At 40.5% G+C, this 21,385-nt stretch overlaps 1 protein-coding gene across 1 annotated transcript in view; it reads left to right on the top strand.

Annotated features, from left to right (window-relative positions):
* The window catches only part of LOC136849680 (TBC1 domain family member 2B-like), a 546,715-nt gene that overhangs the window by 13,123 nt on the left and 512,207 nt on the right, over nt 1-21,385 (top strand). The window contains 2 exon segments of the mRNA XM_067123026.1: nt 11,749-12,257; nt 18,188-18,332. Of these exon segments, the coding sequence (XP_066979127.1) occupies nt 11,782-12,257; nt 18,188-18,332 (621 nt within the window). The 5' untranslated portion in view covers nt 11,749-11,781.

Raw genomic sequence — 21,385 nt, 5'->3', positions numbered from 1 at the left:
TACTAGCCTATATCTATTTGAACTACTATATGAACAATTATATTGAATTTATGGTAGCTACTGTATATACAGTACAACATATATAATTTGCAAGCTTTTACTATGAAATGTTACATCTTTAATATTACTATCGAGTTGACACAAAATGCAAGCTGAGCTACATCCAATTCTTTAGATATAGTCAATTGTGTGAAGTCTCTCTTTCTATTGTTTTCAGAAGGGCTGTCATCAAGCCAGAAAAAGCGCAAGGCTTGTGGTAAGCTATTAGCTGCTCAGAAATCCCTGACAAAGAGTGTGGAACTCAGTTATGGAGTTGAAATTCTCGATAAGGAAAATAATAATGCAGAACCTGAAACTCACTCTGAAAAACATCTGAACAAATTAATGAATGAATTGAAACAGTCATTCATGGAGAGCAAACGTCACAGTCTCAAACTACAAATATTGACACTCGCAATACACAATTGATAAAACAGTTAACTTCTTTCAAACTACAATATACATGGTTAAAAAAGCTGTTTACTGAAATCAGAACATGGAATCCTTCCAAAAGTTCCAACAATGAGCAAAGGAAAAGTAATAACTGAAGAGAACAAAGATATAGTTAGAAGATTCTATGAGTCAGATGATGTTAGTCGTATGTGTCCTGTACAAAAGGATTGCATCAAAGTTATCAGGTGCTGAAGGTCCAACAAAGGTGCAAAAGTGATTGATCCTTGGAAATTTAAGAGAGATTTTTGAACTATACAAAAATGATGAAAAGAATCCTAAAGTTGGATTTTCCACATTTGCAAAATTATGGCCGTCATATTGTGTGCTTGCTGGTAGTGGTGGGACTCATTCTGTCTGTGTCTGGACTTATCATCAAAATCCAAAATTACAGCTAGCTGCACTTGGGAGAAAGGGGTCTTTCTTACAAGAATCTTCTGGATTACAATGTCTGCTGCACAGAGAGAGAGACGTGCATGATGCAACTTTGCAATGATTGCCCAGGGGAAGAGGGTGTCCTGAATTTTCTTGAGTTGCTTGACAGTGTGAAATCAGCTCCAAATGAAGTAACTTACAAGCAATGGGTGACTGTTGGCCATTGTACAGTGGTTGATAAGGTGGAACCACTTCATGAATACTTAACATCCCTAAGCATGAAAATCTGTCGGGTGGTTCATCATCACTTTGTTGCTCAGCAACAATCCCAGTACTATAAGCAGTTGAAGGAATCGTTACAACCTGAGAGCGAGGTAGTTGTAGTAGGGGATTTCTCTGAGAATTATTCTTTTATTGTCCAGGATGCTGCCCAAGGTTTTCAATGGGACAATTCACAGTGTACAGTTCACCCTTTTGTCATCTATTACAGATCATCTGTAGACCAGGAACTTAGCCATTTTAGTGTGTGTTTCTTAAATACATCACTAAAACACGATACTATAATGGTTTACATATTCATAGTGAAGCTTATGACTTATGTTAAATTCAGATACCCACAATTAAAGAAGGTGCACTATTTCTCAGATGGATGTGCTGGCCAGTATAAGAACAGATATAATTTCACAAACCTTTGTTACCATGAAGAGGATTTTGGTCTGGCTTGTGAGTGGCAGTTCTTTGCTACATCCCATGGAAAAAATGCCTGTGATGGGATTGGAGGGACAGTAAAAAGAGCTACTGCTCGTGCCAGTTTGCTGAGAACTACTGAGAGGCAAAGTCTTACACCAGAACACGTTTCAGTTTTATGAAGAAAACTTAAGCAAGGAGACCGAATTTTTCTTTTTTACTACAGCAGAATTGAAAGAGATAGAAAAGAAGTTGGACCATCGATTTAAGGAAAGTATGGTCATTCCTGGAACTCAGAAATACCACAGATTTGTTCCCCAGGACAAGGAAGAGCTGATGGTGTATCCCAACTCAGTGGCATTGGAGAAAAGAAAGGAATAAGGAAAGGCCACATTTCTAATGAACCTACAATACTTGGTAACCCAAAGTATGTCAAACCAGGAGAGTATGTTGAATGCATTTACAACAAAGAAGTTAGGTATGGAATTGTGGAGGAAAACTTTGAAGAGTTTGATGATTTCACAGTGAACTTTCTACACCCTTCTGGGTCATCAGGAGCAAGTGCATATTATTATCCATCAAACAAGGATTCGTGTGCTGTGCCAGGACATCATATATTAACTGTAATGAGTTGTCCTAGCCTAAGAGGAGGCAGCAGAATTCAATACATTTTTCCAAAAAAAGAAATTGATGAAAGCATTGCAAGTGCAAAACTTGTGTTGGCTAGCACATGAATCCATAAAGTAGGTGTTGTTCTTGGTGTTTGCCAAGCTCAAATTTATATCTAATGACTAAGATATTACAATTCCTGGAATATATAAGCAATTTATAAATACCAAAGTACTAACAATGATTTTTTATTGTTTTGTTCACTTGTAAGTTAGTTACATAAAAAGTACCAACATTACCAAACATTTCTATGATTGTTCCTCATAGCTAAGAACCCTGTCTTTGTTTTTATATCTATAAAAAAATCTGTATGTCAAAATATGAGCTTAAGTGTGAAAAAATAGGTAGAACTGATGCCCGACTTTTGAATATGGTGTTCACTTATAGGTTAGTTTCATGAAAAATACTTACATACACAAGCTTTTTTTTGCTGATTCTAATAGATAATGCCCTTTCCTTCATTTTTTACATCTATAAAAAAAATTCTCATTTGATACCCCGGAGGTCAAATTGTGACCTCAAATTTTGTTTTTTTGTATAACTTTTTTATTTTTCAATTTTTTTAAAACCTGTCTTTCTGATTCTAAATAACTGTTTTATTTTGATCATCAACTTGGTGAAAATGACCTCACATTTTGTAAAGCCCCGACGCTGTCTCTTCCAAACACGTGTGTTCGTGGTGTTCGCTATGATCGTTCATCGAGCTCCTTGGACAAAACAGGAGCGCCTTTTTTCTGAACGCTTCAACCATAAATATTTCAGTCTTTCTCCTAAGCATTGTTGTCTTAACGTGTCACATTTGCATTGCCAAAGCATTCTAATCATTACTTAATGTTCCAACGAATCTTCTGTATCAAACTTATGTATGTTTCTGTTTGTGAGACGCCAGGTCTCTCCATTTCACATTTATTATGCTATTGCATTGTATCCATTAATCTGTCTTGAATCCTCAAATTTCCCATATGTAAATTTCCTGACCCTTCCACTGATCTATTTTCATCACCATTTGTTGGATTGTCTCTAAAATCGCCATTGTTTGTCTGAAAACACAGATTCTGAACCTTTTATGTCCGTTTTACCTGTCTGTGTGTAGACGCTATATTAACCAAAACATCTTCAGCAAAATTTGACATCTCAGTAGGAACAACCAATAAACCAGTTAACACCCAGCCAGTATTTCTGACATAACCCAGTCCTAACTGGTGACCCCTCTCAATCAAACCCGCCTCAAGATGACGACCAGCAGGATAGACCCTTCGCCGACTTTCCTGAGTTCTCAGTTCTCCGACCCTCCGAGATGACCCATCCACCACCGAGCCCTGGATACCTCCTCCAGGAAACCTGTCTTGGCTGTTAAGACCAACGGCGACCAGCCACGCCATCCTTCAGCCTGCTGCCGCCCCTCTCGAGCTGGCTACCAAGGATCAGCCACATCCTTCAGCCCTCGGCGAAATAGATCATCCGACGTCACCTTCAACCAGGGATCTGGCCGGGTTTTCAGCCTCCTTGTGAGCCCAAGTTTCGAAACTATTGTCTTGACAATTTCCGCATCGACCTTGGGGAACTCAAGAGGCTCTCTTCCAAACAATCAGACGTTACGATTCTCATCTTGTAAGAGCCCCGACGCTCTTCCAAACACTGTATGAGCTGTTGAGAAAGTCATCATCGGAGTCGACAGACAAAACAGAGCGCGTCGTTTTCTTTCTCTACAGTTCAACCATACAATATTTCTGTTGTCTTAATGACTCACCACTACTTGCATTGCCATGCAAGCTTCTAATCATGTAGCCATAAGTTCCAACAATCTTCTGTATCAAACTGTGTGTATGTTTCTGTTTCATGACGCCAAAGGTCTCTCCATTTCACATTTATTATGCTATTGCATTGTATCCATTAATCTGTCTTGAATCTCATACAATTGGCCATATGTAGAATTTCCTGACCTTCCACTGATGTATGTTTCATCACCATATGTTAATTATGTCTCTTGATATCGCCATCTGTTTGTCTGCCGACAAACACAGATGTCTGAACCTTTTATGTCCGTTTACCTGTCTGTGTGTAGACGCTTACATTACCGGGTGTCAATAACATCTTCCAAGATTCTGTACATCTCAGTAAGGAACAACCAATAAACCAGTTAACACCCAGCCAGTATTTCGCTCATAACCCAGTCCTTACAACCTCAAATTTCCCCGATTGCATATCTTTTGAACCATTTGTTGGATTGGTCTAAAATTTCAGAAATGGATTTGGGCCTATGATTTCTATAAACCAAATTTCAGCAAAATTTGAGAGATGAGGGTGTTAGATCTGACAGAGAATGCCCCATCTTCTGTAGTTGGTGTAGTTAACCTCTCTCCAATCAAAGCCTCTATCCAGCAGGTAACTCCCTTCTTCGCATGAGAATTCTCTTGTGGCTGTTAAGGGCGACGAGCTGCCCTTGGCCAAGTCCTTTGGTTGAAGGAAATAGATCTCTCTCCCTTGAGGGATCTTTATCTTATGAGAAGTTTCTTCTGCCCACCTGGGGAACTCAGGCTCCCGAGCAGGTTAGGATTCTCATCTTAAGGAGCCTAGCTCTTATGCTGTATGAGCTGTTGAGAAAGTCATTAGACAGAGTTCTGACTGTAAGACTTTTTCTTTGCTTATCCTAGCCTCAGCAAAGAGAGTTCATGGCCTTTTGCCAAGCAATTGAGGGGAGGGACCTTGTAGATAAGATCAGAACTGGAAGCTACTTTGTCCGATTAGAGTGCTGTGGTGCTACCTTAAGAGAACTCCTGAGTGTCGACGCCTCTTCGTTAACGGACTTGGCCACGGAAGGGGTGTCCATCATCCTCTTTCAAGCTTCATGAGATGCAATGGGTTGCTTTCATCTGGAGGTAAACGAGAGTTTGGTCTGGACGAGATCGCGGGTTAGGGTTATCTCCCTGTCCCTTGTATTCTTTCTCACCAGGTAATACAGGCAGGCATGTGGTACACCAGACCACATATACCTCGTATTATCTTCAGACTTGCCCATAAGTATTTGGACATGCTCTTCCTTGTGGCTGCCCAACAAGTTGTGTGTTTCATCCGACTCCCTTATGGGACACATGCATCTCGCCTAAGGTGTTCGGTAAGTGAAGGAGAAGGGGTGTGAAAGATTGGTCTCCTCCCTTATCTCTTTTAGCTGTCTCTTTCTTTAGACAAAGAGACAGGTAGGTCTCCTCCCTTCTTTTTTTTTTAGCAGTCTCTTTCTTTAGGCGAAGAGACAGGCAGCAAGTCAGTCACGTGCTGAACGGAAGATTTTGGATGATGACTACATGGTGAGGGCATCCTGTTCTTCATCTTGTGTAGATGGTTTGGATGCATGTCCCCTCTCTAGACAGGAGGAGGAGAGAGAGAGAGAGAGAGAGAGAGAGAGAGAGAGAGAGAGAGAGAGAGAGAGAGAGAGAGAGAGAGAGAGAGAGAGAGAGAGAGAGTAAAACAAACCCATTAGTCTTATTAGCAAGTTTCATTGTCTCCAACACTCTTGGGTTCTTCCAAGCCTTTTTTCAAAGTAATGACCCGACTCATTACTTTAAGCCAAGAGGTCTAGCAGTTACAACATCCCTTATGTCCAACAAGCTGGAAGTGCAGGATTCCTTCTTCAGCTCTTCCAGACCAGGAAGGTATTCCTGAGTGGGTAGAACCAAACCAGTTGGTTCAGAGATTTACTCAAACTCCACCCTCCATTGGGTAAATCTCCTATGTAAAGACTAAACTCCACCCTCCATTGGGTAAATCTCCTATGTAAAGACTGAAGGGTTGTATTTATGTAGGAAGAAATAGCATATTTTGTTCATGACACTTACCTGACAGATATATATATAGCTGTATTCTCCGAAAGGGACCGACAGAAATTCAAAAACTTACGGCACACGCAGTTGGCCCAGGTGGTTAGTACCCATTCCCGCCGCTGGGAGGCGGGTATCAGGAACCATTCCCATTTTCTATTCAGATTTTCTCTGTCGCCGGTATTGTCAACACCTGTTGTCACTACCTCCGCTGTTGGATTTCGTAAACTTTTCCACTGAGTATTCTGATTGTCTTTTGGTTTTTTGACTTTGGATTTGTGAATAGGCATACGCTTCTTTGGACTGATTTGATTTTGGTTTGTCTCAGGAGTCGGACTCTGCAGAGCAGGAGCAGCCCCCTCTGTCGTCTTTCTCCGACTACCGGGTTTTGGCTAGTATGCTTAAGGAACTTTTTCCAGATAAATTTCAGCCTACTGCTCCTCTTTCCCCTCCTTCGCAGTTAGCTTCCTCGAAGGTGAGGAAATCGCCCGGCTTCCTGCAAATGAAGACTTCTCTTGCTGCTAGAAAAGCTCTCAAGAGAGTCAACTCTTGGATGGAAGATAGGAAGTCTCAAGGAAAATCTTCCTTCGCTCTACCCCCGTCTAGATTGTGCGGGAAAGCTGGAATGTGGTATGAGACGGGAGAGGAAATTGGCTCAAGGGTTCCTTCTTCCTCTCAAGGCGACTTTGCGAGCCTCGTTGATGCTTCAAGGAGGTCTCTCCTTTCTTTGGCGAAAGTGTCCTGGACGCTTTCTGAGACCGACCACCATCTGAAAGGCCTTTTCAAGTCTATGGAGGTCTTTAACTTTCTGGATTGGTGCTTGGGGGCCTTGGACTTGAGGACTCGTAGTCCAGATTCTATTTCTCTGGGGGAGCTGTCCAGTGTACTGTCTTGCATGGACAAGGCCGTCAGGGATGGCGCAGATGAACTGGCTTCGCATTTTGGTACAACCCTCCTTAAGAAGAGGGCTTTATACTGCAATTTTGCTGCCAAGTCGGTTTCTCCTGTTCAGAGGGCTGAGTTACTTTTTGCCCCTCTGTCTAGCCATCTCTTCCCCCAGCCGCTTGTCAAGGATCTCGCCTCCAGCCTTAAGGAGAAGGCTACTCAGGATCTCCTTGCACAGTCTTCCAGACGTCCTAGTGTCCCTTCCACGTCATCGCAGGGACTACCCTTGAAGAGACAGAAGCCCTTTCGTGGGAGATCTTCCTCCTCTAGACCCTTTTCGCGAGGAAGAGGCCTCTCCAGAGGCGGAGCCCCTTCTTCCCAAAGGGGCAAGAAGTGACTTTCTCCACCTCCAGACACCAGTAGGAGCCAGGCTTCTCCTGTTTTCGGAAGCCTGGAAAGTAAGAGGGGCGGATTCCTGGTCCCTCAATGTAATCAAGAAAGGTTACAGGATCCCGTTCCTCGAAAACCCCTGTCCTCAACTCCCAGAGATCTGTTGCCTTCTTACCGTCCGGAGAAGCAACAGATCCTTTTAGATCTGCTGGAAGAAATGATCGAGAAGAGGGCCATAGAGCGAGTCCTGGATCTGGAGTCTCCAGGTTTTTACAATCGTCTCTTCCTGGTTCCAAAACAGTCAGGGGGGTGGAGACCAGTCCTGGACGTCAGCAGACTGAACAATTTTGTCGTCAAAGAAAAGTTCAAAATGGAAACGCCCCAGTCTGTTTTCAATGCGCTGCGACCAGGCGATCGGATGGTCTCTCTGGACCTCCAGGACGCTTATTTTCATGTCCCCATTCATCCTCAGTCGAGAAAGTTTTTGAGATTTGTCCTGGGGGGAAGAGTGTACCAGTTCAGAGCTCTCTGTTTCGGACTGAGTACAGCTCCTATGGTGTTCACAGTCCTGATGAGGAACGTTGCCCGGTGGCTTCATCTTGCGGGTATAAGGATCTCGCTCTATCTGGACGACTGGCTCATCCGAGCCACATCGGAAGAAAGGTGTCTGGAGGACTTACATTCAACTTTGGAGCTGACGAAGTCCCTGGGACTTCTTGTGAATTTAGAGAAGTCGCATCTGATCCCCTCTCAGTCCATTCTTTATCTGGGGATTCAGATGGATTCAGTGGTTTTTCGAGCCTTTCCATCCCAGGAACGTCAGCAGCACTGCTTCGTAAAAGTTTCGGCCTTCCTGGGGAAAGAAACATGCTCGGTGAGGGAATGGATGAGTCTGCTGGGGACCATTTCATCACTAGAGAAGTTTGTTTCCCTGGGGAGGTTGCATCTCAGACCCCTACAGTTCTTTCTTGCGGACAACTGGAAGAACAAGGAGGATCTGGAGGAGTCTCTCAGGATCTCTCTCTCTGTCAAGGACCATCTTCGGTGGTGGCTCGATCCCTTAAAGTTGGCAGAAGGGGTCTCTCTCTCTTCAGAACCCTGACCTAGTGTTGTTTTCCACGCGTCCATGTCGGGATGGGGAGCAACACTGGGGGGGAGGAAGTGTCAGGCACCTGGAAAGGGGAACAGGTGTCCTGGCACATCAATCTAAAAGAACTGAAAGCGATTTTCTTGGCTCTTCAGTTCTTCGAAGATCAAGTTGCAGGCCGGGTAATTCAAGTCAACTCAGACAACACCACGGCCCTGGCGTACCTCAAGAAACAGGGAGGTACTCATTCTCGGTCCCTGTTCTTGATTGCCAAAGAGATCCTGCTGTGGGCACATTCTCGTCGGGTGACAATTCTCACTCGTTTCGTAGCAGGGGTCGAGAATGTACGCGCGGACCTTCTCAGTCGGCAGCATCAGCTTCTTCCAACAGAGTGGACTCTGAACGCGGAAGTGTGTCAGGAGCTTTGGAAGCTTTGGGGACGTCCCCTGGTGGACATTTTTGCAACTTCAAGGACCACAAGGCTGCCTCTTTACTGCTCTCCCGTTCTCGACATGGGGGCCCTAGCAGTAGATGCCTTTCTCTGGGACTGGAAGGGTCTAGATCTGTATGCCTTTCCCCCATTCAAGATTCTGGGGGAAGTCATCAGAAGTTTGTAGCTTCAGAAGGGACGAGAATGACTTTAATCGCCCCCTTTTTGGCCTTCAGCGGAGTGGTTCACAGAGGTCATGTCTCTCTTGGTGGATTTTCCAAGAATGCTTCCTTTGAGAACAGATCTCAAACAACCCCACTTCGAGAGGTACCACAAAAACCTTCCCGCTGTGAGTCTGACTGCATACAGACTATCGAGAAGTTGCTCAGAGCGAGAGGTTTTTCTAAACCAGTGGCTAAGGCGATCGCCAACGCCAGGAGAGCCTCATCCAGCGCAGTGTACCAGTCCAAGTGGGTCATTTTTAGGAAGTGGTGCAAACTTAAGGGAATTTCCTCTACCACAACCTCTGTGTCCCAGATAGCGGACTTCCCTTTTTATTTGAGAAAGGATTTAAAGCTGGCAGTCCCTACCATCAAAGGCTATAGGAGTATGCTGTCAGCGGTCTTTAGGCATAGAGGCCTTGACTTATCGGACAATAAAGACCTTCATGATCTTCTAAGGTCTTTTGAGACGTCTAAGGTAGCCGCCCCTAAGTTACCTTTGTGGAATTTAGATGTTGTTCTAAAATTCCGGATGTCCAAGAGATTTGAACCTTTACATTCTGCTTCCTTCAAAGATGTAACCAAGAAAGCTATTTTCCTAACTGCTCTGGCGACGGCGAAGAGGGTTAGTGAACTTCAAGCGATCAGCAAGATTATAGGTTTCAGAGGCCCTGATGCTGTCTGTTCTCTGAGCCCTCTGTTTCTTGCCAAGAATGAAAACCCGTCTTCCCCTTGGCCCAGGTCCTTCGAAATTAAGGGCTTGACGAACATCACTGGACAAGAACCTGAGAGAACCCTGTGTCCTGTCAGGGCTCTGAAATTTTATTTACAGAGGACCCAGGATTGTAGAGGTCCTTCTAGCAATCTTTGGTGCTCGGTTAAGAGGCCTGATATAACACTCTCGAAGAATGCCCTGGCGTTCTTTTTACGAAGCACCATCATAGACGCCCATTCCAGTGTGCTAGACGAGATTTGAGAACTTTGAAGGTCAAGGCTCACGAAGTGAGAGCCATTGCTACCTCAGTGGCTTTCCAGAAAAACCAGTCTCTCAATGACATTCTGGGTGCCACTTTTTGGCGAAGCAATTCTGTCTTCGCTTCTCATTATCTTACAGAAGTAAAGACGTCATATGAGAATTGCTGTGCGCTGGGGCCTTACGTTTCTGCAAATACGATCTTGGGGGCAGAAAGCGACTCTCATCCTCTCCTTTAGTTTTGTTTTTGTGTGTTTTTTAAATATTTTGATGTGTTGTTTTATGGTTGTTGGGTCTCCACCAGTGGTGGTCGCCCCCAGTCCTTAGTTTATGTTAATTATTCTTGACGTAACTAGGCTTGGTCAGGTGGTTGTTTAGTTTGTCGCTTGCCCTCACAGTAAGGTCATATGGTCTAGTCACATTGTGGTCTCGCCCCGTTGACAGATCATCTAGATTTCACCAGCTTTATAGGTCTCTACCTCGCTGGAGTTCTCTAGTAAAGCAGAAGCAGACTTGGGTGACAGTAATCACGAAGTCAGCAATGCTAACAGGTAAGGAACCAAGGCGTCAATCGCCTACATATGTTTGTTTCCTAAATCCTATTCTGTCTCTTCCCACCTCCAATGGTGGGATTCAGCTATATATATATCTGTCAGGTAAGTGTCATGAACAAAATGATATTTTTATGATAAAATAAAGTTTGTTCATACTTACCTGGCAGATATATATAATCATAGTACCCACCCTCCTCCCCTCAGGAGACAGTAGTTCTAGTTTCTAGAAAATCTGAATAGAAAATGGGAATGGTTCCTGATACCCGCCTCCCAGCGGCGGGAATGGGTACTAACCACCTGGCCCAACTGCGTGTGCCGTAAGTTTTTGAATTTCTGTCGGTCCCTTTCGGAGAATACAGCTATATATATATCTGCCAGGTAAGTATGAACAAACTTTATTTTATCATAAAAATATCATTTTTAAAGTAATTTGTATTTTTCCTAACGTACAAACCATCTCAGCCACCTCTCATTCTGATACATGGGCCAAAAGGCAAAGTGGAGTGCAGACCAATGAGTGGGAGGGCTTTCCCCTTACCATCAGTAGCTAACGATCTTGCATGAAAGTTGAATGGCTGTTCCAGCTGGCATCAGCAAGTTAAATCCTATGTAAAGACCTTCAGGTTTGTATGTTAGAAAAAATGCTTTACTGTACTTTAAAAATTTGCTATATTGCTCAGCTGTTTAATCAAGATACAGTATCAGTTCAAACATAAATAAGGTTTTACTTCTGCTGCAACACCCACGGGTATCTTGACTCCTCAGTTGGCATGTTATTGGTGACCAGTCTTATTTTACCATAACACCCCACTTTATCCTCTACAGTATTTATCTTTCGTGGGCTTTGTGATGCCAGTTGTTTATAGTTGGGTTCTATAGCCAGTATCGTCTACTTTGCAATTGAGAGCAAGGTTTTTGTTGGCAGGCTTTCCATTGAATGAGAGATTTGTATTAATGAAACTACAGGTGCTTTGAATTATTTTTCCTGTTTTGTCATTTTAATGCACATTATTTCAGTATCTGTGTAAAATCACATATTATGAACTTGATTGTTATACTTTTGTTATGCATTTTATAGTATTACAATTTTACGTGTGATTGGTTTGAATCACTATTTTTTTTTTTTAATTTTTCTGTTTCAGTTGAAAGTATATTTCTGTTATTTTGTTTCAGGCACATGTAGGAATGATTGGAGTTGAACAGTAAATGATGTTTTATCAGCCTCTTACTCAAGCCTGTGCCAGTGAAAACCCAAAGGTACCTGAGGAGACTGCAGTAGAATTGAGACCGAGATCTCATACTACATGTACTAGCAATTTACATAGGAATGTTGCCATATGTGAAAAAGATGACGAATTGTTCAGGCCCAAAAGTTGGACACGTCCAAGTGACGCACTCTCCAAGATTGATGAAAAGGAAGAAATCCAAGATCCAAGAGGAGAATATAAATTATGTGGTTACCTGTATAAGCATAACTCATATGGCAAAAAGACCTCCGTTCCTGGTTTGAGAGGTTTTGGAAGTTCTGCCAAGAAGAGGTGGTTTGTTTACTCTGATCGTGTCTGCAAGTTGTATTATTACAAACAGAAGAATGATTCTGAACCCTTAGGCTCTATAGACATTGCACTCGCGACATTCCTCTTTGATCCAGAGAATAGAAATGAAGGGCTTTTTACCATTAGGTAAGCATACATTTTGTATTAGTGATATCCAGTGATACAGTTGTAGTGAACTTATCTATATTTTATACTGTATTTCAGAAGGATTGTTTACAAGTACAGTGCAACTGTACAGGGTGTTTTGAAATTAGAGCCCCCCCTCTACAGCATAAACTAAAATTGATATGGACAAAACAAAAGTAACTCAGATATTTATTTAAGTTTCTCTCTGAGTATTTAATATTTTGTGTGGGCTCCATCTGCCTGTACCACAGCCTGCGTTCTTGAGGGGTATGATTTCAGCAAATCGCAAAAAAGCTGAGACTCAAACTCCATTTCCCTGAGCACTTCGGTCACCTCTCTTTGCAGGTTGTCGAGGCTTGGTATACCATCATAGTTCACTTTGCGCACTCCAACATGATCCTTCAAGATACTACCAATGTTTTCACACATATTAAGTCAGGGGAGCTACCTGGAAATTCACTTGACGAGAAGAAATCGATACCACTGTTTCGAAGCAGCTCCTGTGTCTGAAGAGCCTTGAAACATGGTGCCTTATCTTGCAAAAATGTGACTTCAACACATAACACATTTTCAGGATCTTTGAGCAAAGGAAACACTCCACCAGTAAGCACAGTTTCTCTGAAGTATTAGCCATTCCATGACTGTCCTTTTTCTTTGATGATCCACATTAACCGTTTGGCTGTGAAACAAAGAGAAATTCACAAACATTCAAGAAATTTCACAACTTGGCGAAAGCGCATGTCATCGCTAATATCATCCAACTTTGCAGCCCAAATGATGTCATTTTATGATTTGGCTTCCTGACTGTGTAAATGAAGAATTCATCTGATGCGGCAACATGGAGGAAGTCAGCTTCATCCCAATCTTTAAGAAATGAACCACAAAACCATGCACGGTTTTCTCTCTGTTGTTGAGTGACGTTGAGCTTGCTGATAACATGAAATGGCTTGATACCAGATTTTTCAACTCACAATATACAGCACTATAACTTCTCTTCTTTCCTCTTTTTGTTTCTAGTTCAAGTGCCAATTCACGCAAAGACTTTCTTGGTCTACCCACTGCCTCAGCTATGATGTCTTTTGACTCCTGAGAAAGGACTTTAGGCCTTCCAAGATTCTCACTCTTTTCGTGATGATAGTCATATGGATTTTTGTTCCAGTTTCTTTTAACAAAGGATTCACCTCTTTTAATGTATTTAACTGTCCAGGAACGTGAAATGAAGGATGCGCCAGCATCCCTGGCCTCTCTGAAGGTTATAGCCTGGATTCGGTCAATCCACCTGATTTCCTCCGAGTCATTAGCTATGGCTGTATCTAACTCCGTCACTCAGTCTGAAAATACAAGAAATGTAAAATGAAAAATAGCTTAATAGAAACTTCAAATAATGTACTTTGAGATAGGCTATAGCAGAAAACTTCATAACTTTCCATTCGTTCTGTGGAGGGGGGGGGCTCTAATTTCGAAACACCCGGTATATACATGTTCCTTTTAGCCATGGCTAGCTGAGAATAAAGCTGGGATTGAAAAATTGCTATCATTGGTTACAAGTCATTTGGCACTATGTCATGAAATATATACAAAACATTAGAGACTGTACTCAAAAAATACCCCATTGGTTTGTTGGCTACCAGAAGTGTAAATTTTCATATTGGAGAATTTAAAGAAACATGGTGAATAAATCTTGTAATTTGATTTTTCTTTTAATGTAAAATCTGACAGACAAGTGCTTGTACCTAAATTGTATGATCATTAGCTCGTTAAGAATAAACAGGACTTATTCCAACATGGTTTCTGTAATGTGTATGAATGAACACATGAAGGACTGTTATACTTATAAATTAGTTTGGTGACCATGAATCTGATTTCTAGCCTCAGAAAGGTAAGCTTGAGGGATTTTTATGTGAAGGTAAAGAGAAAATTAGATAGGAAGGGATGAAAAGTAAACTTAGCAAGCAGTACAGCTAAGATCAAAGAAGAGCCTCACAGAACCTGTGACAAACCCCAGTAGGGAGCAGAAAACAGACCTGAATTTGGAAGAAGACATTAGAGTCCGTTCTAAATTTACCAGGAGTACAGCATATTTGTGCAGTTGGTATGGGTGAAACACATTCAGTCTTGTTTTATTTTTACTTACTGGTATATATACTTCTGTGTTATGATTGTATAGTGAGTACTGTTTATCAGTTGTATGGTTATCAGGAAGATGATGGTATACTTTTTGGCAGGTGTTTGTTCCTACACAAATACAAACTTTCACCCTTTTCCATAAGGCTTTAGTTTGCAAATGTGAGCTTGAATGGCCATTTAACCTTACTGACAAAGTAATTAATTATTGATATATAGGGGGAAGCCCTGCCTGCCTGTTGGTCTGCACTCCACTTTGCTTTTGGTCGCAGTCACATGAAGATGTCTTCTTTCAGTTCTGTACCAACCACCACTTTTGGTTACTATTAAAACCCTCTGTGATGTTGCCTGTTGTAGTTTGTCTGGTTTTGAGATGGAGCAAACCCACGGCTCATATAAGCCTTCCTCCTTAACAACAAGGAAGCCTTTGGCTGTATGATGGTGTTCTGATAAGGAAAAACTTTGCAAGAGATTCCTTTCATCCATTGAGATAGATCCTCATACCCTGTGCACATTTTCCAGAAAGCATTTCTGCAATCTGTCAAGCTCTTGGGCAACATGACAGCAATGTAGAGCAGAGACCTGGGTAGTAGATGTCCTATGGTTAGTTTTCACTGATTCATTTTAGGTGATCTTGAGGGCGAAGGATTGTCATCTGCATCTGGCCTTGGTGCTGGGCATTCTGATCAGTGTTGACGAGTCTGTGCTTCTCCGACCCTGTCAGTTGTTTATCTGAGGATGAAGATCAGTTCTCTCATTTTTGGCTTCTCAGACAAAGAGACAGACAGACATTTTCTATCACTGCTTGGAAAATCTCAGTCCTTAAAAGCCTTGAGCCAAGAGGTGGCTTCCATTTTTGGGTCATGTGGTCTCTTGTGAAGTTTGTTAACATGGTCCATCTAAGAATGACCAATTCAGTTTTACCCCAAGAACTCATGGGTCAGGTCTTGTCTTCCAGACTATTCCAGTTGTAATTTTTTTGGATCCTTTAGAATAACCAATTCAGTTTTACCTCAAGAATTCTTGGGTCAGGTCTTGTCTTCCAGACTCTATTCCAATCACAATTTCTTTGGATCTTTCACGTTCTCAATATTGGCAGGGAAATTGGTTAAGATTGTTGATAATCCTGCCTCTAGACCTCTAGAGCCCAGACCTCACATTGTCCTTAGTTGCTTTGTGGTTAGGTCGGGGAGCCATCCTGAAAATCAACAAAATGTTACGGGTTAGACTGCACAGGAGAGCAAATGCATATTAACAGCCAAGAGCTTTTGGCAGTTTGGAAGATCTTATGCAAGCAGAACATTTAACCAGAGCAAGATGATCGCATTCTACCCCAACAGTCAGCCTGCCTTACCTACATAAGGAAGTACAAATCAAGAAATTTGTTCAAGCTAGTGTTGAAACTTCTCCTTTGGACAGAGTCCATGAACATCATTTTATCATTCTTCTACAACAGTTTGCCTCAGGGAAAAAATGAAAGATGTTCATTGTAGACCAACTCAACAGGAAAGGGTAAGTCTTCTGTCAGAATGGTCCCTTCATCCACAAGTATGTCAAAAGTTGTGGAACCTTCGAAATCCGTGAACATTGATATGTCTGTGACTGCCCAAAATGTGAAACTCCCAGTTTACTGCTCTTCATACTGGGATCTCTGGGTTTGATGGTTGATGCTTTACTTCCAGAGTGGTTGAATGTAGGCACTTATGCCTATCTTTCATATGCACTGTGAGACATCATCAACAACAGCGGTCAGTTTATGATCTTGGTGCTTGTCTTGAGTGATTTCCAGCACCCATACCTCTGTGGATAACCTGATCAGTTATTCCAGTATTTTGGGTTTGCAGTGATTTTCTGTTCTTTGGCTTAAAGCTTGACACTATGTTGCCTTCAGTTCTAGGACATGCTAACTTGAATATCACACATGACTTTGGATGATGTCTTCCAGTCTTTTGAATTGGAAGCCCCAAAATCTTCCTATCTTTGTTTAGGATGGAATTTGGACAAAGCCCTTAAATTTGACGTTACCTCGCTTTAAGCCTTTGGTTAAAGCGTCCCTTAAGAACTTTACTTTCAAAATGCTTTTTCCTTTAGCTTTCTTGTAAGGCTTTCTTCATGAAGACAACTTTTTTTTTTTTCTCGCATTACGTAAGTCTAAAAACATTGTCAAAGCAAAGCCTTTCCCTTTGTGAAGGTGCCTAATTTAATTGCTCTAGTAGGCAATGAAGAGGAAGCTCTGCTGTGCCCAGATATAGCTTTTAGGACTTATCCAGAAAGACTTAATCCTTAAAGAGAAGGAGTTAAGAATCAATTTTGTGGTGTTTGGAGGCCAAATGTTCATGTATTCATGAATGTCTTTTCTAAGTTGCTTGATTAAGTCAGTGCATGTAGAGTTAAATCCTGATCATCTGCCATTGTTTGAAAGTAAAACTTCACAACGTCCCTGCTGTATGCATGCCTTTAATTTACCTTAAGAGCTTTTGTTAGAGAAGATTGTCAGAGCAGCTGTATGAATGTGGAACCTGGTTTAACCTTGCTTTGTTTGCAAGACATCAAATTTTGTGTGAGGATTGTAAAGCCCACAGTCCTATCATCAAGACAGGGATGATTTTCTTCCTGAACCAAACATGAGAGAACTACTTCTCCCCTACCGTCAGGTTGTTAGGAAATCCCAGTGTTCAGTTTGGGGAGCATGAGGGAACACATTAGTGTATGGGAGTGTACTTTCATATCAGACGGTAGTCGTTGTCTTTAGTTTTGGATTGCCAGTTATGGTCTTTTGACTTTGGCGCATGAGTCTCTAGTACTCTATGAGATAGTCCCTTTTTCCTTGTGAGTATCCTCCAACATGTTCGTTATGAGGAAACTTACATCCAGCTGTGGATCCACCATTATGCAACAGTAGTACATACCAGGAAGGATCACACAACTGGCAAGAATATTTAGAAGCTTTCCCCTTTTTAAAAGCTTTTAGTTTGCTTGACTGAGTGGATGTTTCTCTAGCTGTACTAACCCCATCCTCATTCAGTGTTTTAGTCAGCTAACTTTAAAAGTAAGTGAGATTTATTCCTAATAATAAAATTGTAATGGTAAAATTAATTATTTGGGTAATTACCTACTGTTGAAATGAAACCTACCCAGCCTCCCCATCTTTGGGTAGCCATGAAAAATTCTGACTAGAGTGTAAAAATTTCAATGCCACCTAGTGGGAAATGGGATTACAAACTGTCCATCTATGTTAGTAGGACATTATTCATTTGTATATTTTAAATGCCATTCACAATTTAATGCATATTTTAAATGCCATTCACACCGAATGCGTGAAGATGTAGCTAACTTTAACAGTGGGTAAGTATCCAAATAATTAATTTTATCATAAAAATTTTCATATTTTATTATTATTAGTATTAGTGAATGGTGTGATTATGTATGCAATAATGGACCCATGGTTTAGTCTTCTCTCCATTACATTTCATAATGGTAACTGACAAGGTGCCAATCTCCCCTTGGTTCTTCCCAAGAAAAACTTATTGTGTAGATTACTATTACTTCATTAATCTCCTCACATTAGGTAGCTGCATTTCATCCTCTGTCAGTATGTTTGAAGACTATTCATCTTACCTTGAGAGAGAATTTCTTTTTTTGGGGGGACCCAAGCTACTAGAAAATATATAGATTTGACAAGAAACTTCTCAATTAATAACACCATGGAGATTCAGTTCCATAGCTTTTAAAATTGAGGTTAGTATTATTGAAACCATTATTTGAATAGTTGGTAATTTTTTTTCTCATACTGTACACAATTACAGATGTGGTAATGATGAAGCAATACTTGAAGCCTCATCTGCCCAAGGTCGTATGTATTGGTTACAGCAACTGCAGGCAGCCAGAAGAGAATTCAGTCAGAGGCGCACAGCTACTAAGACACCTGCTAGCCGGACTACTTCAACTGGTGTTAGTAGCTTTGTTGTTAATGAATAGGAACACAAAAGCAACCATTTTGTCTATGAATCAGTGTTTTTTTTTCAGTTAATGTGCTGTCAACACATTTGGTTATGCTATTTGAATTATTGGGTGTTACATTTGTTCTATCTTAAATTTAGTTTATTTTTCATCTAGGGTTTTAAATGAATTACAGTAAACCTCTGTATTCATGGGGGATGCGTACCGCACCCCCACGAATAGCTAAAATCCACGAATACTTAAAACCCTTCTAAAAACACTTAGAACTGCCTATTTTGATAGTTTAAACACAAAAAAAACTCTAAAAATGCTTATACCTGAGTATTTTAAGTTTTATCACAAAAAGTGTATTTAGTCATGAAAATGATATGAAAATACAGTAATTAGTGAATATTTCTCAGTGAAAAATACCATAAATGGGCGAATTTTCCGGGAACAATGGGTATATACATTCCACAGAGAAATCCGTGAATAGGTGAGTCTTCAAATAGTGAGACCGCGAATACAGGGGGTTACTGTATAGTCTTTATTTTACATACCTGACCCAAATTTGAAGGCATTATGTTGGTGTATAATTGATCACATTATTCATTCAACATTATTCATTCAACTTTGCCATTCAAATGACCAGTGATTCCTATAAGGTACAAATTAGGCTTTTACAATACTTATTTTGGTCCCCTTGGGCAAGTAGACTATTACCAAATTTAAAGTTCATTGTTACAGGTGGTAACCATTCGTGGAGTTGATGAAAGACAAGCCCAGAGATGAGCGTACTGGCTTCATCACATTTTGCTTGGTTGTTAAGGTTAAACACACCTAAATGATGTGAGGTGACATCACTAAGAACAAGGTTCCTTAATCTAGAAGACTGAGGCTGAATCTTGGTCTTTAAGAAACCAATGTTGATTAGCAGTAACTGAGATAGACTTGGACTTGTCAGATAGGAGGAAGTTAGAAAAATATGGAAATTCAGGGCAGGTAATACAAGACCTTTGGGATTGATGGACACTTCAAGGATCAGCATAATTATAACTTACTGAGTTTGAGGACTGATAAGTGCCTTGTGATTTACCAAGTCGAAAGCAGCACTAAAATCTTATGTGTATGTATATATAATATATATATATGTATATAAAATATATATGTATATATATATATATATATATATATATATATATATATATATATATATACTGTATATATATATGCACACATACTGTATACACAGGCAGTCCCCAGTTATTGGCGGGCTCGGATATCGGCGATCAGGTTTTACAGTGCTTGCCTAGCAATGAAAATCAGCAATTTTCGGCGTCAAAAATCGCCACTTTCTGCTTACTGGCACCGATAATTGGGTATTTGCCCCGATACTTACCTAACAGAGGCCCCGTAACCGATATCGTCGCACCATCGAACAGAACCCCACCGATAACCGAACTGCCTATATATATATATATATATATATATATATATATATATATATATATATATATATATATATATATATATATATATATATATATATATATATATATATATATATATATCAGTAAGCTACAAACGTCCTTTAATATCCAATTCGCTCTACTTGAAATAATATATTTTCATATATGTTAACGAAGGGGAATTTTGTTACTTGATAATAAATTCATCGTCTCGTGGGCTCGAACCAGCGAAGACAAGAACTCAGGACTACAGTGGACGCATTTTAACCCACGCGGCCAGCAAGTGAGGTATAAGTGGATATCGTCTTCCCTTATACAAATCGCAAGTCAAACTCAGTGTTTGTACAAGAACTCAGGACTACAGTGTTTGTCGCATGCAGCCATTTTAACTTTTTTTATCACATCACCGTGATTCATATTCAATCAGTGAGGTATAAGTGGATATCATCTTCCGGAAATAATATATTTTCAATATGTTAAAGGAATCAAACCAGCGAAGACAAGAACTCAGGACTACAGTGGACGCATTTTAACCCACGCTGCCAGCAAGTGAGGTATAAGTGGATATCATCTTCCCTATACCAAATCGCCTGTCGAACTCAGGTGTTTGTATTTGGAGACGATATTCACCCACCTCTGCCATGCTAACCACGTGGTGCATTTGTTTACGCAGCCATATTATGACTTTTTTATCACATCACCGTGATTCATATTCAATCAGTAAGCTACAAACGTCCTTTAATATCAATTTGCTCTACCTCGGAAATAATATATTTTCATATATGTTAAGAAGGGGGAATTTTTAGTTGATAATAAATTCGTCGTCTCGTGGGCTCGAACCAGCGAACAAGAACTCAGGACTACAGTGGACGCATTTTAACCCACGCTGCTAGCAAGTGAGGCCTAAGTGGATATCATCTTCCCTATACAAATCGCTAACAGCTGAAAATCTCAGAATTTCTTTAGTCACCTTGTCGTAATTTTGCACCGTTTTCTATTAGACGTTACATAAAGTGTTATACATGAAAATGTATGCAATTTCATGTAGAATACAACAAAAAATAACTCATGATTGTAGCTTTTATCAGTTTTGAAATATTTTCATATAAATCACGATAAATAGAAAAAATTCGACCTTCGGTCAACTTTAACTTGACCGAATTGGTTGAAAACTGCAATTGTAAGCTAAAAAAATTACATTCTAGTAATATTCAATCATTTACCTTCATTTTGCAACAAACGGGAAGTCTCTAGCACAATATTTCGATTTATGGTGAATTTTTGAAAAAAAAATTTTTTACGTCCGCTCATTACGAATTCATGCATCATTTTGTGATAATATTTTCTCTGTTGCTTTGATCGTTTTACAATTTGTTATATACCAAAATCATCGCAATTTAGTGTACAATACAACGAAAAACATAACTCATTAGCTTTAACCGTTTTGCTCACAGCGATTTGTATACAATTATATATGAAATTTTTTTGCGCTGTCATATATTCCAATATTTATATATGATAATGATATTTTTTCATTTTTGATGGTTGCATACTAAACTTCAGGCAATAAAAAAAGGAGCCAAAAATGAACTCTTA

This window comes from Macrobrachium rosenbergii, chromosome 21 (genome assembly GCF_040412425.1).
Source record: "Macrobrachium rosenbergii isolate ZJJX-2024 chromosome 21, ASM4041242v1, whole genome shotgun sequence".
Taxonomy (NCBI): Eukaryota; Metazoa; Arthropoda; class Malacostraca; order Decapoda; family Palaemonidae; genus Macrobrachium; species Macrobrachium rosenbergii.
This window is presented reverse-complemented; position numbering and strand designations above follow the sequence as displayed.